Below are 27,160 nucleotides of genomic sequence, written 5' to 3' on the forward strand. Positions count from 1 at the left end.
CCTGACACAAATCTATCACGGTGAACCATTCAGCTTGGAACGGTATTTGAAATAATATCACTGATGGATTCGGTACCACTGGACAACATGTGACAACAATATTATTAATCTTTCGAAGATCCTGCACTATTCTGTATTTTCCACTAGGCTTCTGCAAACCCATAATCGGGGAGTTACATGGTCTACCCACGATCTCCTTCAGTATTCCCTGTTTAATCATGGATTCGATCACAGGCTTTATTCCTGCAATCGTCTCCGGTGTCAACTTGTATTGTGGTGTTCTTGGATACTCAGCATTGAGTCTTACCAGGATCTTCACTGGTTCTACCCCTTTGATTAATCCTATTTCTTCTCCAGTAAAATCCCACACCTCAGCTGACACTTTCTCCCTCAAATCCTGTGGAAGCTCCTCCACTGTTAAGGTAGGATATAGTTCCACGCACTCCTGCGAGGTCACAACCTTAAAATCGGTATCTTCATCGTTGGTCTGCACTTCGACTCCTTCAGGTGTGCAATGTATTGTGCAATTCAGTTTACACAACAGATCTCTTCCTAGCAAACACACAGGGCTAGAATCACAGATCACAAACTGATGTTGGTCACTGTAATTCCCTATCTTCACTGACACTGGTTCTGTCAGAGGATTCGTCATCCTCTTGTTTGCGACTCCTACCACCTGAATCGTCTCTCCTGATATTGGCAGACCTGGGACTACCGCTGATCTCAACGTGGATCGAGTGGCCCCCGTATCCACCAAAAAGGTTGTAGGACATCCAGCCACCTCAGCCTCTACGTATGGTCCTCTCTGATCTACTTCCAGGGCTGCTCCTAGCGTACAGTCTTCCTCCCTATTCACTCGTTGCCCTGTAAGAGGATCAACGTAGTAGCATTCTTCTCCTCCTACGAACAATGGCATTTGTCTATAGGTTTTCCCTCCATTTGTAATGCGAGGCGGTTGAGGAAACGGGGCTCGAGGAGTCTGAGTCCCCCCTTTGATAAACTTTCCCTTCGGGACTGTTGCTCCCTTAACCACGTTATTCTGTACCTCTTCCTCCTCCTGTTCTAATTCCCCTGTCTCAACATTATAAGGACACTCGCGTCTCCAATGTCCCACCTCGTTACACTGATGGCACCTCGTTGTCTTTTTCAGTGTCGCAATATCTACTCTTGGTCTCGGTCTTTCTTCCTCATCTCTGCTCTGATTATTCTGTTTCTTTGCTGGCGTTCCTGTTCCCTGTTGCCGCTGTCCACCCTTTCCAGCTGCTTGCATCTGTACCAACATTAGCTTTTCCTTGAGTTTCTTTGCCTTTGAATCTATCTCATCGCTACAGTACCTTGCATACCTCAGAATCTCATCTAGAGGTTTGTTCTGCCAACAGATCAAATGCTGTTGAATCATTAGGCTTATGTCTGGTCTCAATCCTAAAACAAACTTCGACACAAACTGTCCTATGTCTTTAGGATCCATTACGTCTAATCCACTGTACTGCTTGAATGCTTTCAGTAATCTCTCATAGAACTCGTGAACTGTCTCTTTAGGCTCCTGAGTTGTTCGATCTATCTTAACCCAGTCTATGTCTTGCACCGGCACTTTCTCTTTTAGCCATGTTATTACCCTCTCGTATTTTTCCATGACTCTATCTGATGGACCATTTGTCTGGGCATCTCTCGGAGGCTCACAAGTGGGCCATTCAATACTAAGTTTGCATGCCGTTCACAAATCTCCGGGTACTACGATATCGAACAAGGTGTTCAAATCGATCCACAGCACCTTAGAGATCTTCACGAACCTCTCTACCTGTTTGTACCACTCCACGGGGTTCTCTCTAAGCTTTGGGAAGGAATTAGTGAATGCCGCTAAATCCCCCCTACTCCAGGGCACATGAACGTAGTTTCCGTTCGCGATTTCTCGCAAAGGGAAAGCTTCCATTCGCATTAGGACTGTATCCTGGGACTTCACAATTGTACTCCTTCTGACAGATCCCCTCTTGGACCATTTTTCCTCCCATCTATCCAGATCTCTCCATATTCTAATACACATGACTAGTTCCCTTATGTGTACTCTTAGCCCAATCGTTCTACGTTCATCTAGATCTCGATCTGTGCAATTTAGCCTATGGTTGGCCTGTAAAGCTTTCGTTCGTGACATGTCTATCATATACTTTTCTGCTAATTCGGATAGTTTGTCATGAGCTGCTCTCGCTTTCCGAGTAACATCTTTAGATAAAAACAGTATTTCATCTGGTGCATACAGCTCTAACCTCTCTATTGCCACTGTGCCGTCAATTATTTCATCCAAGTCGGATTTTAAACTCATTACATCAATCCGTCTTGCTTTTATTTCAGCTCTCAGTACGTCAGTCCTAGGTTGATCGCTCACACCCCTCTCACCTCCACTATGCGCCCTACGCCTAAACACAGGTGAGTTATGAGGAGTTTTTCTTCCATCCCTTTGTTCCCACCTCTCTAGATCCCAAGCCTTTCCATCTTCCCGTGGGGTGTGGTGGAACAATGCTCCATCCCCCATCCCCACATTCCGTCTTTTCGGCTCGGTTTCTCCAGATACGAGATAGGATCCACCGTTCTGTTCAAAACCACTGTAACTCACTTGCTGTCTGGTGTCGCTCAACAACCGATAAGGTCCTTCATGGCCCTCCATGCTCCCGCGATCTCGTTCCTGATCACCAGAAGTATGGCGAGACATTTCGCGACTCCCTATATTCCCATGACTTCGCTCGCGATCACCGGATGCATGGCGAGACCCTTCGCGACTCTCCATGTTCCCGTGATTCCAATGTTGCACAGTTTCACCCGGGGTATGGTGAGTGCATCTGAAAGTATTTCGGTACTCCTGCGTCCTTCGTTCCCCCTCACTAAAGGTGACGCGAGGCACTTCGCCACACCCTGCACTCCTGTCGTCGCACATTTGCCTATTGCCGCTGATAGTAGGGCAAGTATCACCTCTGCTTTCTTGACTCCCTCTCTCCCACTCCGGGCTGCTTTCGCCAGCTCCACAATGAGAGAGGATCCTGTTATCCTGGTCTCTCCACTCTGCTCCTGTTTCTAAACTTTTATTCCGAGTCTCTTCGGCAGTATCCCATTCTTTCAGGTATTCCCTTAATTCCTTATAGGATTTTGGTTTTGGTCCCCTTAAGTCCATTGGCCCTCTTTGACCCCCTTGTTCTATCCAGGGACCCGTTGCGGCATCTAATGGGGTACTCCGACTCATTGGTGCTAGTATCTGTCTCTGAGGATTCATTGTGTTGTTCCTATTCTCCGTCTCTGCCCTTTCCCTGTCCCATCGTGCCTGTTCCTCCTGCTGGACCCCTTCTGGGTTGTAGATTGACACTATAGGCCCTATGGTAACAGGTACTTGTAAAGCGTCTGGCATTTGGTACGACCTTGCATACTGTGTTTCTGGCACCTTCTGGACCACAAATCTTCCCACTACTCTCTGTTCGGAACTAGATTGAGGTATTTCCTCACCTTTCTTGGTATCCCACTCCGTTACTGGGATCGATTTATATTCCCCCCATCTAGCTCCGTCCCCTTGCTGTAGTACGGGACTTTCGGTTTCCGTATTATACGGAGGTGGTCTATCCATTAATAGCCTATCTATCAGATCCTCTTCTGTCTCGCTATCCTCATCTTCTTCTAGAGGTTTCTTTTCTCCCGTGGCTTCTATCATTGTGAACAGTTTGTCTGCTTCTATCTTTTTCACTCTCCACTTCTTAGCTTCCTCATCCCATTTTGCATCCTGTACTGCCTTTACTGATCGTCTCACTCTTTCTTGGCGCCTCTTTAAGCTCTTTTCGTGTGCTGCTCCAAACCATGCACTAAGGGCTTCGAACTGTGTTGGCCTCGGTAGAGGTCTCGTTGCGAGCATTACCGCTTTCAGTTGGTTCAATACTTCTAGCTTAAACGTTCCGTATCTCGGAAACGTCAGTTCCTTGTTCCCTTCAGTTAGCTTACTCCACTCGGAAATCCATAGTATCGAGTGTAAGCCTACATTTACTGCCATATGATAAGCTGGTGTGCCTTCTGGTGGAGCTTCTTCTCCAGCATACAAGTTTCTTCTATCTCTCTTAAAGATCGCCCTTAAACTCTTAAAACACTTCATTTTGATAATCTACGATTTTCCTTATTAATTCTCTTCCTTGTTTACGTCCCGATGACAACCACCAATCCCTGTGTGACTCTCACAAATCGGCCTATCCCAACACGGTTTTACACCAACCGACCAATCTCAGCGCGGCTCTACGCTGACGTCACTCGTCCCCTCTGCAGCAGTTCCCCTCCTTTCTCAGCTCGTCTCGCAGTCTTGCATGCGTTTCATTCATACACCGAAAAATGACTACTTCCGTCCAAGCGATCACTTTTCTCTGACTGTACGGCCACAGTCTAACTGTAATTGCTACCTCAACTGGCGAAACGTCTTCCCTCTGACGGTCAGACGCTTACCTCAACTGATAGGTTACTTACACACAGTAAACGTACGACCAGCGTCCGTTACTCATACACTCACTCTTACGCTCCCCCTATCATCGGTCTGTCGGGCGATCAATGGTACCTCATGACCCCCTTTCAATGGTAGACAAATTACTCTGGGTGTTCGATACACCCGAACCACTTAAGTCCTTCTCTGGATCTCAAGATTTCATCCGGTTGCGCGCGCTCACAACCTTCCCTCAATCACACTACAGGCATTCAACTCCGCTTGACATTACAACACAGGAACAACATAAAACACCGCAATCTTACAATGCATGACCCTTATACTCACTCTCGACCGACTCTGCTGCTTTTCTCTTGACGCACCGTCAGCACCGTCTTCGGCAGGGATTCTTCTTCTGGTCGCCGATGACTAGGGACCTTGGGGTAAACTAGACCTGACCTAGGTTGTCTTCCTCAAGAAGAAAACCATCTTTCTCTGCTACCAACTGCGGGGAATGAGATTTTAATATCTGTTTATGATCAATTTGATAACTTATCTCATTCGTCAAATTTGGATCGGTTGTTATCTGTCATTGAGTAAAAGACAAACCCCGCATAGGTTAGATAAACCCCATTAACTGACGCAACTCTGAAGAACCACTTACAACTGATAAAGTTTAAAAGTTTTAATATAAAATTAAGAAAAGTTGCAAATACAATCCTCTCAGGATCAAATTCAACAAATATACTGGAACTAGAAGGAACATATATTCCCTAAAGAACCTCAGTCTACAAACGAATACAATTAAAGTCAGTTCCAGAATCAACAAATTAAAAAGCATAGATATGATGTGGTTCTGTTGCGTCATCTACAGAAAGAGAAAATAAACAAGTTAAATCTGTCCCTACTCTATGCTAGGTGACATCCCTATTTCGCAAGTTCCTTACCTAAAAAGGTGTCAGCAGTTTGACTTCCAAAGAAGTTCAAACTCTCTTAGCCTCTAAAGGTAACTTAAGTTTAAGAAGCAGTACCCTCTCTGCCTACCCATCCGCTCTCTAAGGGTCCTCGGCCTACTGCTCTCTTGCGCTCTGATCTCTCTCAGCGCATCTGCTCAAGTCATCTGCCCTTCGCCCTACTCTCTGAGCTGTTCGCCTTCGCTTCGCTCTGAGCAATTCGCTATCTTCTCCCCGGGGTGCTGTCCCTAAAATACACAATCACAGTGTGGGTGGAACGCCCCTTCGACGCCCACCACGGACTTTCCCCATGAGGTCATTTTCTAGCTCTTTCCATGGCTTCATCTCTTCTCGTCGTCCGTTAAGTTGACCCTTCTTCTTAGACGCCATCTTCGTCTTCTTGTTGGTGACTTCATTTGACATTTCATATGACATTTCGGATCAAAAGTCTATAACCTCAGCAGAACTTTAATCTTTACGACTATATGTATAACCTTTCTTGGTCCTGTGAATGGTCATTTCAAAACAAGACTCAAATTCCAAGCGTCTCCTCTCACGTTTAGGCAATAAACTTCGTCCGGCATTGTCACCTTAAATCTAACAAGAACTAGACTCCTTGGCTCGCACGTTCACATCAAGGCTATTCACGACTCCTGTGAGTCCACTAAATTACATACAGCAGACTACACTCCTGCGAACCCTTGGTCAGTCAGGTTAAAATCACAAATGACCTAAAACTCTTCTAACATTCCTACCAACTTCTTCTGCACAGTATAACCTTTAACACGCATTTATATATAATCGCATTTAGCAAATCCTTTGCTTATAAGTGAATACATTTTACATAGAATACAAAGTTATTCTCATTTGTTACATCGTTATGTATGCTCTCTGCACATTTCTCCATGTTACAATTCTCGCCGTTTCTCCATTTAAAGTTACACACGTACATTATGGCTGAGATACCCGCCACCCCCTCTCAACACAATCCCCAAAGGAAGGGAAACCGGAAACAGTTCTGAAGTCTTTGGAAGAGGGAGGGAGTGACCCTCCCGGCCGTATTTATTAAAATATGAAACAAAATTAAAACATTAAATCAACAGTTTCATATTAATGTACAATTTCATTACCACATTGCGATGTTTGGCTAACCTTAACAGATTCTCTAATACAGAGGTTCTCCTAGCCGAACTAACATCCTACAAAACATTTACTTGAAATTTTGAAATTGTACATCCTAACGTTTAAGGGCCAACGGCAAGGTCGTAACCGGTGTCAAGATCCCTAAACCAGAAATACCCCCCCCACTTGTGAGGGGTGACAGCACAGAGGCGTACCTCAAGTGCAACTATCAATTTCCCTTGACTTGACGGGGGCCCCAATAAAACTCGACGCCACTTAAAGGTCGTCCGAGGACTCGTGTGAGGTATCTAGAAGGTAGCGTAGACCCCCCCCCCAAACCCCACACAACTTACCACATCTGCCGTCGCAGACGTCCTGGCCCCGGGAAATTCCCCAGGAGGGGGCTGTAACCCCTCCTATCCAGGAAGGGGCCTTGACCGCCTTTCCTTTTCTTTCGGCGACCCATCCTTAGAAGGGACCGCCTCCCCGTTGAGGGGCCAATGGCCACCTCCCCCGAGCGCTCCCATCCGTGTTGGGTGACGCCCACTCATAGGGATCTTCCAATTAGTGCTCACCGATCATGACCTTACCGCCACAGGCCGGATAGTTGACCGGCTATCCGGACCCCCCACAAAACTCCTACCTAGAGGTCATGTTATAACGTTTTTAGCCATGCTAGGAAGTCTCCTATCAGTAACTCATTCCCCACCTGAGACAAATGCACACCATCCCCCAAATACAAACTATCGTCAGTAATACACCCATGCGAAATAGAATGCAATGTTTTGGAACGGAACAACCTACTCACTTTGTTATTAAGTTTTCTGACAGAATGATTCAGGGCGGGAACAGAAATAGCCCCCCGCCACACTTTCCGTGGGATCATGTGTGACCACGCAATTGTGCACCCTGGAACTCTCCTCGCTAACCAACTTACGGTGGAAAGCATCGCCTCAAGGAGAAGTAGTCTACCAGTGGTGACCAAATCATTGCCCCCAAGATGTACTATGACTACAGACGGCGGTGACCTCGTCCGCCCTAACAAACCCTCGAAAAATGATTGAAACTGGTCAATACAGAGACCGCCTCTTCCGTAGAAGGACACCCTGTACCCGTATTCCCCAGCTACGTGAATCATGTCACCTGCCTTGAATACGTCCGCGGCACGCCTCACGTATGAGTGGCCCACGACCCACACCTCCTTTTTCACAGCCGGTGATGTCTGACCGCTGGCCCGGTGTTGGGTCGACTGCATAGTCCGCCCCGCCTCGTAGGCTTGCGTAACTGAAAAACCAAACAAAAACAAGAAGCGTGAGTACATCTTTACGGCTTCACAACATGTGCAACCGCACATACCTTTTATAACAATTGGAGGACCAACGCCCCACTCGTTTAACTTGTTCCACATTCAGACCCCTGGCTGTAGCTTCTGTAGCAGCCCCTATCCGAAAGGAATGGGTCCCAAACTCGCCCGGGTTCAAGCCCGCAGCGGCAATCGACATCGCAAGCACCCGCTGAAACTGAAACCTTGTCAGTGGGGTGGCGTCAGCGTGTCTCAACAATGTCCCCCCCCCCATGATGCCACCCTTCGTGCTAGGTAATCTTCTAAACACTTTACCGGACACATGGAGGACCCGGGAATCCTGCGTATGATTATGCAGTCACCCATCCCACTTTGATCGGTCTTGGACCTGACAAACGAGACAGTCATTGTCTCCCCTCTGATCTGAACGTGCTCCTGGCACAAACCTCCTGTCACATCCTGCTTGTTCCTCGCCACTAGTTCGCTTACCCGCATTGCCCCATGAAATGCCAGCGTAAAAGCGGCTCGGAATAACACTGCCTCAAACTGAGATGAACATGTAGCAGGGAGTGTAGATAACAACTGGGCCAACCTATCCAAACCTATCGGGCGCCTCACATCTACTCTGCGACCCTCAAGGCGTTGCCACCCACGTAGCGCTTTTTGTACAACGAAAGACGCTGTCGGGTCTTGGATCCCATGAGCCCTAGTGACAAAGGAAATGGCAGCCCGATGCCTCTGGGCCGTGGCCACCGATTTCCCTGCCAAATGTAAAGACATCAGAAAGTTTACTACCCATTCCTCCTGGCCCAAAAGCTCCTCTCTAGCAGTCCCCAAAAAGGCTAAATAGGATCGGAACGCCCCTTCATATGCCTTCCTTGTCCTGGGTGCTAAACTCTCTCCCACGAGGTTACGAAGTTCGGGGCACCGAGAGACCAGAGAGCTTCGGGAAAGGGTGCCGGCTCCGGGTCCGCTGTGGGAAGAAAACCCCAGAAAGCCTGCATACGAAAACGAGACAGTGCATCAGCTGCCTGGTTCATTACCCCTGGGACATGTCTTGCTTTGAATAACACATTCAATTGCATACACAATAAGACAATTTCCTTGAGCAGTCTCAAAATCCATTTACATCGTGCTGCCTGGCTATTGATACACTCGACCACGGTCATATTGTCAGACCAGAATACCACAGAGTGATCTTTGAACCCTTCGGGCCAAGTTCTCAGGGCCACTAAAATGGGAAAAAGTTCCAGGAAAGCAATGTTACTTGTCAGTCCACTGTCATGCCACCATGTCGGCCACTTTTGTGCAGACCATCTTGTGCCGAAGATGGCACCAAAACCTATGCTCCCTGCCGAATCCGTCCACAGCCCCAACTCCTCAGAGGACACGGCTGGTTTGTTCCAGACTACTCGACCATTGAAATCCGCCAGAAATGCCAACCAAATGCGCATGTCCTGGCGGACCTCAGCCGAGAGCCTTGTGCGATGGTGGCCCTCCTTCAAGCCGACCATGGCTTGAGCAATCGAACGAGAAAAGGGGCGGGCCATTGGTATAACCCTCAGGGCAAAATTCAACTGGCCAACTAGCTGCTGTAACTGATGCAGCTTGACCTTAGATCCATTTATACACATTTGCAGGGATGTCCTGAACTTGGACACTTTTTCAGCTGGTAAACGAAAACAACCTTCTTCGGAGTCTAACTCGATCCCCAGAAACTCGAGGCAAGTAGAAGGCCCCACAGTCTTACCTGGTGCCAATGGCACGCCAAACTGATTCATTAAAACACAAAATTGAGCCAAAGCCTGCCCACATTCCGGATCCCCAGCTGGTCCCAGGAACAAAAAATCATCAAGGTAATGCATCACATGTTGGAAACCCGTCTTCCTTGTGAAGACCCATTGTAGAAAACTACTGAATTTTTCGAAATAGGCACAAGATATAGAGCACCCCATCGGCATACACCTATCCATGTAATAATGGCCCTGAAACATGAAACCTAGGAGCCGCTGATCGGCTGGGTGTACCGGGAGCAACCGGAACGCTGACTCGATATCAGATTTTGCCATCAGCGCCCCGGGCCCCAGGCGATTCAAAATGGCTACGGCCTCATCGAAGGATGCGTACCGCACCGAACACACTTCCGGGTCTATCGCTTCGTTCACGGAAAGACCACGTGGGGCTGATAAATTATGTATCAGCCGAAACTCACCCGGGTCCTTCTTTGGGACCACACCTAAAGGGGAACAAACAAAGTTAAGAACCGGGGGTACACTAAACGGACCGGCGACTCGACCTCGAGTAACCTCCTTCCGGATTTTATCCTGTACCACGGTCGCATGCTGCAAGACCGATAGCTGATTTTTACATTTCTCTACACCTTGAAAGTCCCCCACTGGGATGCGGAAACCATAAGAAAACCCGTTCCGCAACACCCCAGCAGAAGTACGATCCGGGTATTCACTGAGCCAGGGAATCATCGCCAAGGTATCAATCGGGGTAGGTAAAGGCGCCCCTCGGACTATGTTAGACCTGTTTGGCGCCTCCCCTCCCCCCATCATCACCCGTTTTGGCTCTGCACCTGGACTCAGGATGGGATGATTGCCCACACCCACTACATTCGTGTCTAAATTTGCACGATCCCTGGGGCCTAGTACACTTCCCCCTGTTGAAGTTCCAACAAACCCCCCTTTTTCCTGTATTGGCGGCAGGCCTCGAGTGATTGTCGGTACCCGCACCCGATCGAAAGGGCGTCCCCGCATACTGGCGGGAGGATTCGCCAACGTTACCCCCTACTAATGGCACATTTAACATACCAGTCTCCTTCATTTTGGACCATGACACAGAATCATAACAATCCCAAGTTAAGTTTTTATCATGTTCTTTAGCCTTCCTAAACAAATTATCATAGCAGAACCAATGATTACCCTCATGTGATACCGAGTACCCCATGATTCGTGACTGATAAATCGGCAATTCGTGTAGCAGATCGGGCCTTCGTTCCCCCAAGATCGACGTAAAAACCCCCCACGCTTTGCCCCAATTGCCAATGTTTTCATTTACCTTAAAGGCGGCCATTTTTGCGCGCCAAACACTCGGATGCATGAGATCCTTCTGGCCCTTAACATGCTCCATCTCATAGTGATCAGTAAGCAACGAGAAGATGTTGACATATTCCCCCGCCCATATCTTCTCCTTAATAGCCAAAGGAACATGCTGACCCACCCTTTCCCTACGGGAAGGTGCTGACTCATCCCTCACAATCGGCAATGGCCGCTTACCTGAGCCGGACGGTGTCTCTGCGACTGAACCTGTCCCCTGTGGCTTCTCTACTGCCGCAGCCGGCGTGGATACCTTCGCTGCTTCCCGTGACTCACGCAGTTGCTTCATCAGCCCCTGCGCGTCGACAGCCGTGGCGCCCTCACTATCTTTACCCAACCACGCTGCTAATTGTGCTGCCAGCTCGGGCGGCATATCGTCCCCGGACACTGGGGTGACCACAACGGGAATCGGATTCCCTTCCTCCGGCACGGGGGTGGGTGCCTCTAGCGGGGTACTGGGACCCGGGATGTCTTCCCCAGCTCTTCCTCTCCTGGGCCTCTTGTTTTTCCCCCCCGGGGCTGCTCCCGCCAAAGGACGTTTCGGTCCCCCTTCCTCGTTTTCATCCATTCACCTCTTTAACTCGGTCATCTCCTTCATGAGAACGCGCAGCATCTGGTCAGTAGTCATGCGCTTTCCCGCCTTCTTCGGCATTCTCCAACAGAGTATCTGGAAAACAAACAAGAACGATTACAACGCTCAAAATTGGCTCTTCGTTCCGTCTCGAGCTCACGTGCAGCGAGGAGGTGCAGCTTCAGAGCACAGGAACAAGAGGATGTCTTCTGGTCTTGCGTCTCCTTTTATCCGTCTTCAGGGCGGGCGTAAACCCGCCCCTGCCTGCCCCAAGGGCGTGGCCAGCCGCGTCAGTGTCTAGGCCAGCCCACTCCAGGGCGGGAAAAAGCGCGCCCCGGCTACGCCGCTTCGGGCATACCAGCCGAGACTCGCTTCCCGCCCAAGATGGCTTCCCGGGGGGATCGTGGTACTCCGCCATACGTGCGGGGGGACCGAGTGGTCGCCCCTTTCCAGAATTCTACTTCACACGTTCTTCAGTTCGTAAGCATTTCTACACATTTCTACATTAGCCCACTATGTATACGGGCCTTCTAAATCTAATGCATGTTCAAGAGTAAATACAGTTACATTTCCTATATTACTTTGGTTACATCTGTTAACTTTATGCTATAAGGTGTCAACTTCACGTTACAGCATACATTTCGTTCCTACGTTTATACGATATGCTTCTAAATATGGCTCGGATATACGTTTTATTCAAATTGCGCTCTCTCAAAAGCTATTTGCTTTGGCAATGTTTTGTATCAATGCTATACAGCATCGCGGATGCTTTGCAGTGTGGCTAAAACAAATTTTTAAAAGCGCTGTGACACAGCCAAGGCTAATGTGCTTTAAAAAAAATCTCTCAACATAAAGAAAGATATTGCGCCCATGTCCATGTTTTAGTGAAAATTCATTTGGAGGCGGATAACATCTGTTATCACAATAAACATCCATTTCAAAGCGGAAAAGGGCTACTTTGCAGTTCTCATGGCATAGTAAAACATAGCTACAAATGGCAAGAGATTCAACAGGGAGGAAAGGCAAGAAGAAAAATTAAAGTAGTACCTCAATCACAGCGTGATCAGCAGAAGGACAGCAATCAAGCTGAAGTAATCAGAACTTGGTCCATTCTCCAGCCGAAAGAATAGGAAGCAAAGCCAGCAAGCGCGGGCTAATTGGAAGGCAGCAAATTAGAGTGACAAAGAAGCCAGTGAATGTTAAGTAATTGGTGGGCTACAAGCCCTTGTTGTATCAATATCTCTCGCAAGTGAGACCGCATACAATGCATACGCTTTTGCAGGCGAAACATAAAAAAGGCACAGTAACGTATAAGAACAGCAGGATAAGACCGGAGAATGAGAAGTTTTCTCACTTATCTCTGAAGAAGAAGAAAGATTAGTTAGTGGACTCAGAATAAAAGAAGGGTGACGTGGTATCCTACTTATAAAAACTAAATAAAAATCTGCAATCTTGCGGCTAATTTTTACAAAAAAAGCATTTGTAAGAACACAATCTGACCAGACACTGATAATCGAGATTTTAGTCAGGTGTGATTGCTTATATCGGACTCGTGAGAACAGGCTTGTATCATCAGACATGCAGCCAATTTGGTTATTAAGCATAAGCAAAGCTCAGTGATTGGAAGCCTACAGGTGAAGTAGCACTGGCACATAAAAGGTGACTAGAGAATATACTCTTGGCACACAAGGGAGATTTCAAAGGTCAACCTCTGTGATAGTGTTAAGGGGATCCATTAACTACAGCATGGAAGGGACAACTTTGCAAGCATCAAGGCCATCTGAGGGAAAAGTCAGAACTTTATCCAAGCTAAGACAAATAGAGGACCCCTGGGAAGGTCTGGGTATTGGAACTGCCATCCAATGCCTTTTGATGCAATGATTTTGGAAGGGGTGTCTGTGGCTCTGTGACTCCTGAAATTGTGCAGCTGATTTTTTTTTTTAACATATATTTATTTCTTTTTTTTTGTTTCATATTTTTATATAACACGAATTTGACCCTCCGGTATCAGAGAGCTTTACATGAGCACCATTTATGTTACACAAGGACACATTCATTTTGTTAGGCACGAGGAGATTACGCGATTTGCTCAGAATCGCAGGGTATTAGCGTCATTCCCGAGACTTGAAACTGTTTCCCCAGGTTTGAGATCGATCGCCCTAGTTATTAGGCTACATCCTCTCCCTGAATATCCAGGGCTGCAGCTTTCTAATCAAGGGTTGTTAATGAAAGGCACAAACGACCGGAATACAAAAACTAGCAGAAGCTAATGCAACGCTTACTTTCAAAAGATTGGCCGTCAGTTTAGTAAAGTTAACACGTTTACAAATGAGTCCACAATCGCTACAAGCAACAACATTTGGGATAGTAGTTGTTAACCTTGTCTCCCTAAAATTACATGCCCTGGGGACAGTAGGCTTGAAGATAAACACAGGTGTGATCTGTGATCGAGGAAGTCTCTCTAGATACGAGGAGATATATATAGTGTGTGCTATCATGTTGCACTCATGCAGCACCATTAAAGAAAAAAAACAAAAATAGCAGTAACACGTGATAAACTATACATACTGAAAAAAAGATCACCACATTTTTGCAGCTGAGTCCAGGGGTAAAAGGTAGTTGAATTCTTATTTCAGTACTTTTGAATTAGGTGCTTAAATATTAGTTATATCCGGTTCCATACAGTTTGTGAGTCAACATCTGTTATAGTATATATTTTTCCTAAATAAATGTTGTAATTTATTTAATTTAGTGTTCATTTCAAGTGTTAAAAATATGAATTCTTTTTCTTTCTCTTAATATTTATTTCCATATCAAGGTGATTCCAGAGTTTTATATTCTGTATAAAGAGCAACACTCCCATGAAACTGAACAGATTTAGTTTTAAATATGATGAGATGGTGTGTCCTGAAAATGCTATCCATTTTTGTTGTAATTCACTATTTATAGGAAAGTGAAGATGCAGTAAAATCTCTTGCAAAAGAAAAGGACCTCCTTGAGCGAGAAAAGTGGGAGCTAAGGCGGCAATCGAAAGAGGCGACTGACCATGCCAGTTCTCTCCGTTCTCAGTTGGACCTTAAAGACAACAGGATCAAGGAATTGGAAGCAGAGCTAGCCATGGTAAGTGACAAACATTGTACCTAATCCTATTTTGGTTTTTTAATGTTATGTTACTTGTTTTTTTTTATAAAATAAGAATTTGTCAAATATTCGACCTTTCACCGCTTTTTGTTGTGCAGTTGGAAACTGTAGTAGACAGTTTACCTTAAAATAAACAGTAGGATGTACCAAGTTGTGAATAGGTTTCCAGCACCTCGTATGGTCTATATATGTGCCTGGTGCAATTTACTACCGAATAAAAGTACATTTTCAGGGGGGGGGGTAATTACACCCTAAACACACCCTCCCGGAGCTACGCCCCTGTTTCTAGTTTCGTGAGAGCTGCTATCAAGCAGACAGGTGATCACTAACCTGCGATTTAGGAGTAGACCATGAAGCAGTATTCTTAGAACAAAAGACGAATCCTTAGATAAGTTATACTTGAATGTCGGGTAACTCGCCGGAGAGGCATTCAGTGGACTTCGAGATTCATTCCGAAACAAAGGTCTCCTTTGTTACCAGCAGGATAGCTTTAAGGGGGATAGGTGCACCCTAGAAATGTCCTACCCTTAGTCCAAATAGGATATGTGTTACTCAGGAATCATCAGTTAAGAGGATCCTTGAGGTGCTCTAGATATAACCCCTCCTTTTATGTACAACATGAGAGCTACGTTAAAGCTCTCTAAATCCAGATTCTAAATACACACATATAAACCTCCTTGTTAGGATACATGGAAAGAGCTTTCAGTGAGTTATTCATATGCCTCAGAAAATACTCTTTTCGCAAGAACTAAATGCGTTTTCACTGGAAGAATACCTCTGTAATGAGTTTCTCTGATAAAAGGTGGAAAAACAATACAATTGCGGGGAATAGAATGAAAGCATACCTTTCATATTTCCATCTACATAGTAGAATACAATGCTTTGCCATGAACACACAAATGTCTACGGGTCTGAGTCAAGAAAAGAGAAGAACGTTTAACCTTGTATGATGCAAATTGAGCAACGACACTTAGTTAAGATCAGAAAACATTTTTGATTGGTAAAGATTGATCCGATCCTGACATATCATCACAAGATGAGGATTACCATCAGTCACCACTCAATACCGCCCTTCATCATTTGGAACTCCTTGTAGACCTTACTCCCTGAGATCTGAATGATGGATAAGGACTAGGTGGAATGTCCGCCATCCACAGATAGCTCACTGGGAGGTCCTCGTGATGTTAGCTTAACGTCTCAACTAGTGAGTGACTGAATTGCAGTGCTTGTGAAAGTGAGAAAAAGTATGTTAAAATTGGGTGAGTGAGCAACAGTACTTTTATTATTTTGCTCTATCCTCCAATATTAAAAACAAATCTACAAAGAGCAGTTTACAACAAATAACTACTCAGACGGTATATAGGTCAACATGTTTCAGCAACTAGATGGACCAAGTAGTCATTGCCTTCATCAGGACCAAATGTATTAGTGCTACTGCAAAATGTGCAAAGGGATAAAGTAGTGAATAATGAAAAGAAAAAAAAAGAACATGGGCACCTGAAGTCCTAGGTGTCTGTTTCTTTCCTGTGAATGGACAATTTCTGTCACTAATGAATAAAGGAACAAAAGTTAGAAGAGATACTCCGCATCATAGAGGTAAAAAGGAACTAAATCAAGTATTGCAAAAGTGTCAATATCCTGATACAAACATAACAGTTTCAACAAAATAGATTAATGTTCCAGTATAGTTTGACAGTACAGCACATATAAATGTATCAATCAGATGTCAAAACAACTTGCTTACCTATTGTGCATGAGAAATGAGCCTCACCTCACCTGGCAGCGGCTCAGGTAGAGGAAGCATTGCCCTAAAAATAAAGGAGAAGGGACAGAAACAGCAGTAAATGTACCTTTGTCCTTTGTGTTGTTTCATGCCCTCATTAAAATAGCATATTTTGAGGTTACATGTCTCTTAATCAGTGAAAGGTGATGGGATCTCTGTTTGTGCATGATCAGGAGATGGTCGTTATTGCATTCTATGGTGGTCAGTGAAGATAGCTAAACTAAAAACGGGTTTACATAGAAGACTGACAATACTTCTAGGTTTCAAACGAGAAAAAAGCATGCTCGAGTGACCAGAAATACCTATTGTTTAATAGTGTCTACCACGTTTGCAAATAACGGTAATAGCCAGGCTGAGGCGCGCCATGCTGCATAAAAGCGCTACCAGCCCGACAACGGCTTCTGTCAACGCGTCTCAAATGCCAAGCCTAAATGTTAAAAAAGGCATCCGAATTTTAATGTATCAGGAAGAATAAGGGAGGTATGGCTCGAGAGCCTTCTTACCTGTCCGTCGGTACTTCACGCCGGCGTCCGAGCCGACTGGGGAGGTACCGAACTGGCAGTTTGTTGCCATAATAATGCTTTGCCTACTTATCACCAATACAGCACTTTTCTTTACACCATATTTGATTGGGTTGTGTAGGATTTATATTGCTCTTAAATGAAGACACAAACATCATAATAACTACAAATGCCCAAAAATGTGTAGCAAAATAGGTGGGTTTTAGCTGTCCTTTATGGCTGTGGTTTCTTTTGACATGTACACTGTTAAAATAAACGTAGATTCTAGGTGCAAGGGTTATTCTCCTCAGATGCAGTAGGGGAACTTGAGGAGGCAGTCTGTGGTAAGATGTGGTCTCTGTATCAGAGTAGGGACGCGTGGAAGAGGGGATTGAGAAGGCCGTAGGTCGGTTTTCAGGACTTGATCATTGCACCAGTGCCGGTGGTATATGTTTCCCTAAACCATCATAGCAGCACCAGGAAACGTCCATCATGCATATGGCCAGAGTAATGGGTGCACCATTACGGTCATGGTTGCTCCTTTAGCAGCAGCATAAGAGGATGCATTTCCTGTGACATTTATTTCAGGTTGTGAGTGTTCCTTTTTGCTCAGTGGTTCAATGGGCTCTCCTCACTTTCTCTCACTTTCCCATTGCATTACTGGCTTCAGTGATTCCCAGAAAATCTCCGATCGAGTTTGCCTCAGGTACGTTTGTTGGCTGTTTTGGAGATTCCTGGCTTACATTTGTATTTGTGAGTCATGGAGTACATAGGTGGAAGGTATTTATCTCTGTTGAGTATTGTTGTTGTCCTTTTTGTAGCACTCCAGTTGTATTTATTTCCCAAGCACCAGTTCTCTGTGAGTACGTATAAGCGTCCTCCTGGGTTTGTCATACATAGTGAAAAAGACTAGCAGGTTGATTACCTATAAAGCCTCTGAGCTTGACAAAAATGTGTTACTCCAGGGTAGGCAAAGGAATTGATTCCTGCTGTCTCTCAGTTGAGCTTTAGAATATCTCATTTATTCATCTTAATCCTTGGCTGTAAGGTGTTTTGTGGTATGTAGAGTTGGATACAGTGTTTTACGTGATTCAAACCAGAATTAGGTTGTGTGTCTTGTATTATATGCAAGCAGATAATGAGCCGGTGTAAGTGGTGAAGAGCTGGTGAAGTGTAGTTCCGTCACTGTGTGCTGCTAACATTTCTGGCAGCAGCCTTCGAACGAGGTTTTTATCCGGCACGTAAAGGAAATGAATTGAAATCACCCCACATGGCTCTTGCACGGTCCCCATGAGGTACAGAGAAATAGATGTTAATCAAAACGCTTCTCCAAAGCTGTAGGTGTAGATGTTCTTAATAGCTTATTCTCTCCATTCCAGGGGAGAATGCCAGTATGACCCCCCGAGAGTTTTTATGTTGACAATTACATAAATCTTCAAGTTCACAATTAAGAGATTGGCTGCCTGAATCGGTTTCTGGATATGTGTGTAAGAGAAGTCACTAATGATACACATGTTAGGCTACCGATTGTTTTGAATATATTCTCTATCATTTCTGAGCTTCAATAACAATTCATTGATGTCAGCGCGAGAATAGAAATTCACATTGAAGTGAATATTTAGAATCGTGGTATGGGCGTATTTGTCTGCTCTTGTACTAAAAGTCTGAATTTGTTTGGACTACTGAGTCGGCGCCTAGATACTCTCCCGGGTAACAAGCAACATGCTACAAATTCACCTTAAATTAAAATTTTACATCTATTAGGTACTCTTTCTATTTGTGCTATTGGGGGGTCGCATAGGAGGTAAAACCCTCGAATTAGTGGGGTGATGTGGTTCTTTTGGTTTCTCCCACGTAGCGCTGGGCAGCATCCTGCTTATAGCTCTGTGTCCGCCCTGTATCCCATCCATCGGGATTTAGGGGGACTATGCGTGTGTTGAATTTCCATTTTCTTGGAGGTTCTGCCTAGTAAACTAGTCCTCTCCCTTATGCCTTTGTACACTGTTGTATTTATTTAAGTGTATGAGTGTAGTCTCACATAACCTTCTTGGAGTCTCCCTGACCATAAGAGTAACTGGAGGGTAGAGTGAGGGACCCTTCATGTATAGATTTAAACGTGTTTCTGCTCGTTCTCTTGATCAGTTTCCAACCATGCGCATTCATCAGGACCGAGTTAAGAGGTCCCGGTGTGGCTTCCCTTGGCTATACGCAGTGTGTAGCCTCTTGTTACTACTGTATGGTATTTGGTGCTTACGCCTCCCCATTAGTGCCAGTGTTATCAGAGACGTTTTAAGACATGGGCAAAGTGGGCTCTGGCCCAGGGCTCCAGCCTCTCTGTGCCCCTCCCCATAGAGACAGCTTTGTTCTGCTGAGTCTTGCCCTGATGATCTTGAATAATTCCTAAACAGATTATTTTAAATACTGTTTTCCTTTCATTTTACTTTAAAGTGTGTGATGTGTGAAAGTCTGTTACAGACATTTTGCAGAGAAATGTTGTTTGTTTCATTCAACAATCTTTAAAAAGTTTTTTAGATCAAAACAAGGCCTCGCATGTGAGAAATGCAAGGATTGTACAGAGATTATTTATAGTGACATCAGTGAGCTGCTGCTGTGTTACAAAATTGAAAACACTTCCCTATCTCTCAATATTAGATGTGACCACATTTGTAATGTTGACTGTTGTGCCTGTGCACTGCCAGTGACCAGGGTACATAGGACATGAAAGAGGCAAAACTGGATCATCAATTCATAGTTGTTCCGAAAAGGGCCCCCAAAATAAATTAGGCCTAGTTCCCTCCAAAATCCTTAAGAGGTCTCTGAGTGTTGTGGCATTTTATGCTACTCCGGGGAGGCACAGTTGGCATGAAGTGCATCGGAGATGGGGCTCCCAGTTCCACAGAGATCAACATACATTTAGTGCTTAGAGCATCGCATGCCTCTACACGCCATCATTTTATGTGGCTGCATAGAATAAATGCCCACTATTCCTCCTTAATGTGGAATAAGTGCAATATTGACGATAAATCTAAACCCGGGTACATTTTTATTGATCAGTCCCCCTAAATTCACCCACAATGTGGTTTTCCCCCTTAGAATGTTTCACAAGGTTAGAGGTACGTTTAAGATGCTGCTTTTGTGCTTAGTCATCCAGACTGATTATCTTTGGGTTGATCTCCCCATGCACCTAAGATTACATAGACTGCAACCCCCCACTGTTACGAAGGTTCTCTTAGTTCCAGCTCTGCTGTTTTAGATGGCATTGGTTGTTTGCACAGCTTCTGCAAGAAGGGTAGGTAGTGAAGGTGGGCTCTGAGTGGTTTTAAAAAGGTGGTTTGAGCTTTTCCTTATTTGTCTCTTGGGCAGTTATGCACCAGTTTATCCCTGAGATTCAAACTGCTTCTGAACTCAGAGAGTGGCGCGTAGCTGTGGTCCTGCAGTTCGGGCTACCACTGTTATAGGACCTGGGCCCATGTAAAGCAGCCTGGCGTCTGGCCACTCAGTAAACAAGGCAACGCTATCAATTAATCCCCTCTTGAGTGTGCATACGTTAACTGTCCTCATGTACAGGTTTATGATGAATACAATCATGCCTGACACGTGCACTCTTATTTACTCTATAACATTTCTATTTTATATCAACACTCCTGAACAAGAAGTACTATGAACACATGAATCATTTCACAAAGCAAATCAGATACTGTCAACAGATCGATGCCCTTATACATTATTTAGAGCTTACCAGTGCTTCACCAGTCCATTTCAAATTGAAATCAATAGGGGTTAAATCACAACTTTTAATTTGTTCAATAACAGTACATCACCCATTGTTTTTAGGTTGAGCCTGGGCAGTGCATGCACTGCTCTAGCCGGCATGCTGTATTGAGGTAGGGACTTGAAGCTCCGCCCACTCTCCGCCCACATTTTTCATTTGCTTGTGTCATTGTCCACTGTGGCTGTTGATTGGTCAAACGGCTTAGTAGTTCCTCTTCAGTACTGCCTTGTCTGATTTTGTAACCTCCCATGGCGACACCCCTGAGTATGTGTGTTGTTGCTCGGTAGGCTTTAATTACAGCCTCCCACACTATCTTCTCAAACAGCTTTGTACTGCCTGCGTCTGTATCCAGGACAGGCTCTCTCCGAACGCTTTAAAAAAAAATTATAGCACACATTTGGAATGCAATAGGTGTCGCATTAGCGAGAGGTTAAGCTATTGGCATTGTAAATAACAATTTCTTTTATTTATCTGTTTTAAAAACCACACATACATAAAAGGCATTGTCATTTACAATGCCAATAGCTCAAACTCTCATAAATGCGAGACCTATTGTATTGCAAATGCTTGTTACATTATATACCAAGGGATGGGAACACCTTATTGACTCATCTTTGTTAAATTCCGAACACATGCCTTTTCCCCTTTGGTGTGGCTCTAAATAAAGTATACAATGCTTTATAATAGGGATCACTCTTTTGTTTTGTTAATACTTTTGTTTCATGATATAGATGCGCACACAGAATAAGTGATGGGATGTTGAGGCCATCAAAAGCAGAGAGGGATACTCAATGGAACTGCTGATGTAGATCCACAGTGACATCCCTTGTCATTTATTTTGTTAACCCCTTCGATGCTGATGACGAGCTCAGCTCGTCATCAGCCACGGGGGGCGTGTGCGGATGACGAGCTGAGCTCGTCATCTAACGCGGCTTTTAGAAAAAAGCAGCGTAGCGGAAAAATAACCGCCGCAGCGATGCGGTTAAGCTAGTGAGTGGTACTAATGATTATTGGTGCAGCCCCCCCTTAAATTATGTAGATGCTTTAATTTTGTTATGTATTGCATGTGTGGGGGACCGGTTGTGGTCAGACGTCCCAGGAAGTGCTAAGTCTTTGGTATGTCAGAGTTGTTTCAAGAAATTCTGCCATATGTGGTGGAATTGGTATTCCTCTGATTCACACTGAGTCAGAGCAGATCATCCACAGTCTGTGATTCTCTGTACTTCCACTATATTGCAACAGCTTGCGTGTGGCATCACGTCTTTCCATACTTGAACAGAAGAAACATGGTCGCCATCAGCAGGCTTGTTTCATAATCCTGTAACTGAGCCAGTAGTTGGGTCAGCTGCTGCAGGTATGTGTCGCCTGGTTTGTACGAGTGCCTGAGGCACATGATAAACTATAGGGCCATCCTTCGCACATCCAGCTGATTTCTTCTGCAATTCTCTCTCCTGTCCTGCTGCCCTCACAGTGGCACTGCAGGATGCCCATTATCTTGCATTTTGGTTACCTGTCAATTTGAGCACCCTTGACAGTAATGGTGGCTCTTTCAGGGTCTAAATGAGCTGTAAAAGTGGTACCTATCAGTGACTAGGATAGGGGAGCTGCAACACTGGAGAGTGCCTTAAATGCAGCTTCAGGAGCACTCCAGCTATTGAGATGCAAACCCATCCCCCTGCTGAGAAACAGCATTGAATGCAAGCCTTGCTGAGTACCTGTCCTGAAGTATGGCCTTAGTGTTTCTTTCTTACACTCGGCCTGTTCCAAAGAGCTGACACATTGTCAGATCGGCGGACAGAGGCACCGGGAGAGTACGATTTGACCAGGATCAAACCATTTACAACCATAGTGCATTTTGGTGAATACATCATGAGACTGGGCAATTCTACATTCCCTCGAGTAATATAAGTTCCACTTGTTTAAAACCCCATGCATACTATCAGCATTTACATTTATTCTGAATACTCCCCAAGCTTACTAAACTGGGAGCAGAGGAAGCAGTTGAAAAAATGATTGCAGAGGAGCACACTATTTAGCCAAATGGGAAGCCAGGATTACAAACTGTGCATCCTAGTTCTAGATTTCCAGCTAGTTTACTAGACCAAAACCGGGATGGCAGTGATTCTGATGGCAAGTCCAAGTGACTGCCCTTTAGAGCACAGTGCTTATTGCCAACATATTTAAGTGAAGGGGTAAAGCTGAGATTAGTTGTCCTGTATCCTCATGGCTGAAACATACACTCCACACTAAGTGGTTAGGCAGAAATGTGTGGCAAATGCTGATATTTACCATTGGTGTTTCAAAGCTTAACACTATTTCGTTACAGTTGGATACCAGAGCTATTTATTTACGAAACTTGTCTCTTAAAAGTTTCTGTAGCGAGCAATCAAAGCTTGTACTCCAGGTGGTGATAATGCGGTTAGAACTCAGATGCAGTATGCACCAATCAATCAGGGGAATTGTAAGCGTGCTACTCATCCGTGAGGGTCTCAAGGTGCTGAGTGGGGGGTTTGGGGGGGGGGGGGGGGGGGGTGCGCAGGTTCGTTTAGCCGAAAAGCCAGAATGAATTGCAATCATTCTTAAAAAGCTCAATCTCCGTCCCTGTTATATCTTTTGAAATGGCCTGATTTAGAAGGAAACCACCAGAGTTCTCTGCAACTCATAGGTGCCGCCACACTCCCAAAAACATCTTCCGATACCTTTGCACACGCAATGTCTGCACATGTGCAAAGTGTCCTGCGAAGTGATCATACAAAGTTGGCCACCATAGGATGATCTAGGTGCCTAGCACTGTGGTGTTAAACATATGCACCCATATAACCTCTCACTGAGTGTAGCGGCGACCGTAACCCCCACACGCTCTCTCCTGCTCACCTTTCAGATTGGCCAGTTCTTCGGTTTTGTCTTATTTCACTATGGGGTGTTGGAAATTAGATGGAGCAAACTATGGCCTCGATTTGCTCTACCCTTTAAACGTTGGGCGTATATGGCCGTTGCCTCTCTAAACAGCTCAGATGTGTTCTCCAGCTAATCAAATTTTAACCAGCTCCAACAATATTTTATCGCACTTGTCACCGCTTTGTTGTCATACTGGTCTTGCATAACAGGTCCAAGGGCTAAAAACAGGTTACTGGTTTTCCTCCTGAATAGAAGTGCAAGTGCAGTCTGCATTCTTCTGGTATTAGAAACACGACTACAGTCTTTCCAGTAGTGCTGATGTGATAGAACACACCTATTCTATGAAGTCCTATCATTCGCCTTCGTGATGCCTTTTGGATTAGTACTGGTGTTTTCAATTGGCTTTGTTAGTGCTGCTCAACTTTGAAGTGAAGGGAATTGATGCACATTCCAACTGTACTACCTTGGAGCACTTGAAATCAAAAAGAGGTAGCAGGAGATCTGCAGTAACAGTGGTGGCCTGCCGCTGTGAGGTAAGTCACGAAGATAGAAGTAGTCCCAAAGCAGCCCGGCAGTTTCTAGGAAAAATCCTTGATCTTCAGAGATCCTTAGGCCTGGCTTGCTTAAGCACGACCAACCAAATCTCAAGGGATTTCCAAACTCGATATATTCTTACAATGTGAATAGGTGAGGGAAGATGCAAATGTACCAAACTCTTGTTAAGACAATTTGTTACAATAGATCTTAGAGAGATTAAACTGCACATGCAGGTTCGGCAAAATGTGTTTCCCACTGAGAGGAAAAGGACCTAAGCCAACACCTTAGTACAGATGACCTGCTTCAATAAGGAATCCTCACAAAGCAGGACTACACATCTTTGCAGAGCCTTTGGTACGATGGGAACCAGAACAACTGGTTTAGATGGGCGCTTTCCTAACCAGTGGCAGCCTCCATAAACAAAGGGTGGTGGGGCGGGTGGGGTTGCACTGGAGGCTTCGTGTGGAGGGGGAGCGGATAATACAATATAAAAATTACTTTTTACTGCCGCGGCTGGCCACTACCACATTGCGTTCGCCGCCTCTTCTCTTCCTGGGTTCCAGCAGCCCCTGGGACCCAGACTCCCATCCAATGCCCATGCTGCAGAGCAAGGAGGAACTGGGGGAAGGCTTGGGCCCTGTCACTGACCGGCCTAGGCCACTAGCAATTTAAACAACAAAACAATGACCGGACAGTATTCATTTAGTGACAAAGTACACAACCCTAATGTAATGAATCACTAGGTTGAACAACCATTTGTATTGATTGACTTATTTTTTTATATAAAATGTTTTTGCAGAAATATTTTTGGCATCAAAAGTTACATCACAACATTACATTAATTTACAAACAACACATTCTGTGAACTAAACACAAGATCAAGACATTACAAGAAACAAAGAAAATTGTCATCATTATTAACAAAGACAACTGTGAAAAGGCCTCAAATTGATCGCTTTACAGAGGCTTCCAATCCTGAATTTCTAATGGACAAGGGGAAGAAAATCTTAGAAATAAACCTCCTTGTTGCAACCCTCACGAGACAGATAGAAAAAATACCACATTTGGTGCTCAAGCTAGGAGAAACATAGGAACAGTAAAACAATTCCAAAGTAAGTTTTTTAGTTAAATCCTAGCAAGCCCTGATGATTTTGTGTCTCGGAGGTGAAAACGTCGACGCGTTTCGAACCCAATATCATTCACGGGTTCTCCTCAGGACAGGGACTGGGGGGTCGTTGTCACTTATTTGTGAAACGGGGAACCTTTCCCTTGATAGTGGACGAATTCGCCGCTATGCAAGAACGAGATTATTCTGAGCAGGCAAGGAAGATGCCCTGCTCAGACCAGGGAGTCTGTGGATTTTCTGCAGCCCGGCTGCTCAATGCGGCTGGGCTGTAGAAAACTTAAGTGCGCAGTGTGTGTTTTTGTCTGTCTGACACGGCCAGCCAAAACACACATGCGCACTGTGGGAGTGGAGTGCACGTAGCACTCCTCCTCCCCCCTCCCATGCATAAGCCCCGCCTCTCCCAACTCCGCTGGCAGAGCCGGCAAACGTTAAATAAAACAATGCAAGAGCATCGTTTTATTTTACATTTCCTGGCTCTGAGCCAGGCAGTGGGGCGATGCTCTCTGCCATTGCAGAGGAGTCATCCCTGTTCCTAACCAATTTTCCAGAACAAACAAACCTCTTTGGCGAATACATAGGTATTCTGTTGTGTTCCTGGTAGTACATTCACCGTGGAATCAGCTTGTTTTTCCTAGATTTCGTTCATATCCCAAATAGTCTCTGTCAAATGGAAAGACCCATGTAGCCCTTACTTTCACCAATGACCAGACAGTAGTTTTCACAGAAAATTAAGAACTGAATTTCAAGTTTTTTCAAAACCATTTTACTTGAGGAATGCTCAAACGGTAATACAGAATCGAGACCGTCAAATCACTTCCATTTTCCAGAATCTTCATAAATCCTTGTCACTTAAATATTGCTTTTCTACTCACTAAAAATGCAATTGTTTATTTTCCTCTGATCACCCTTTAACCTGTGTTTTTCCGTTTCAATCGCTTCCAGCCGTGGCTCGTGCAGGTAAGAGCGGTGGGGTCGTGTGTGCGGGGTGGAGGGGGGGAGGGGATTTCGACAGACGAGGGAAAATTAAATAAAGAATTAATTTTCTCTCATTGTCGTCTGTCGCAATCCCCCCACACCCGACCCCAGCGCTCTTAGCTGCACGGGCTGCAGCAGATTCTGTATCCCTATAACGAGACACCTGGTTCTTGGCCATTAACTATTTTTACAGCTCCTTACTTGGGGAGTTTGTTACTTTTTTCCTTGACAGTAAGGAGCCATCACCAATCCTCACTCTCGTTATAAAACGTGTGCAGGGATGCCCCAGGAGGCTAGCTTTCTCCAAAGAAGGTTACGTTGCACATATTCGAAAGATCAGGAGGTTGCATTTTCAGATTTTGCTTTCCCATAATTACCGACCAAGATAAAATATTGGCTGCCGTCCCAGCCACTTGTACAAATCCCGATTGTTTAGGAGGAATGATGTACTTTTCTTTAGCTCAAAGCAAAATATCCATTAGAAGAAGACCTGAAAAAATGCTTTGCCTCAGTATCTGTTAACGTGATAAGCCAATAGTTTTCCTTTGTGATCAGTCACCCTTTTAAAGATGGTGTCTGATTATAAAGCCTTGCCACCAGGCCGGGAAAGATACAACCAATCTGTCTGCTCAGAAGGCCGGGTTAGCTTTATACAGTGCATGTAGTATTCTATTTGGGCCAGGGGCCCTGTCCGCTCTTGCCGATGGCTTTGCATATTTGTTCCTAAGAAATGCCGATCATAGATTCATCTGTGATTATCGCGAGAAATATGAAAGTCTTACTTCCTCTCATAGGGCCTCGGGACCCTGTGTCCTCTAAGGATTGATGAAGGTGCTTAGTAAGAAAGCCAACCCAATATGCCTCGGCTGTGTTGGAGCTCGTACTTGTCATTGGAGCCCTGTTCAAGTTATTAACCATTTCCCAGAAACTTCACAAGTTTTTC

At 45.1% G+C, this 27,160-nt stretch overlaps 1 protein-coding gene across 6 annotated transcripts in view; it reads left to right on the forward strand.

The window, feature by feature from the left end:
- KAZN (kazrin, periplakin interacting protein) overlaps positions 1–27,160 on the forward strand; it is a 198,865-nt gene that overhangs the window by 21,637 nt on the left and 150,068 nt on the right. For all 6 annotated transcript variants that reach the window (XR_015295891.1, XM_086921865.1, XM_086921868.1 and 3 more), the window contains exon 2: positions 14,435–14,605. Coding sequence is in view for 5 of the 6 variants with exons in the window: in XM_086921865.1 (XP_086777991.1) it covers positions 14,435–14,605 (171 nt within the window). In the remaining variant the exon portion in view is untranslated. The remainder of the gene's footprint in view (positions 1–14,434; positions 14,606–27,160) is intronic.

This window comes from Lissotriton vulgaris, chromosome 5, assembly GCF_964263255.1.
Source record: "Lissotriton vulgaris chromosome 5, aLisVul1.2, whole genome shotgun sequence".
Classification (NCBI taxonomy): Eukaryota; Metazoa; Chordata; class Amphibia; order Caudata; family Salamandridae; genus Lissotriton; species Lissotriton vulgaris.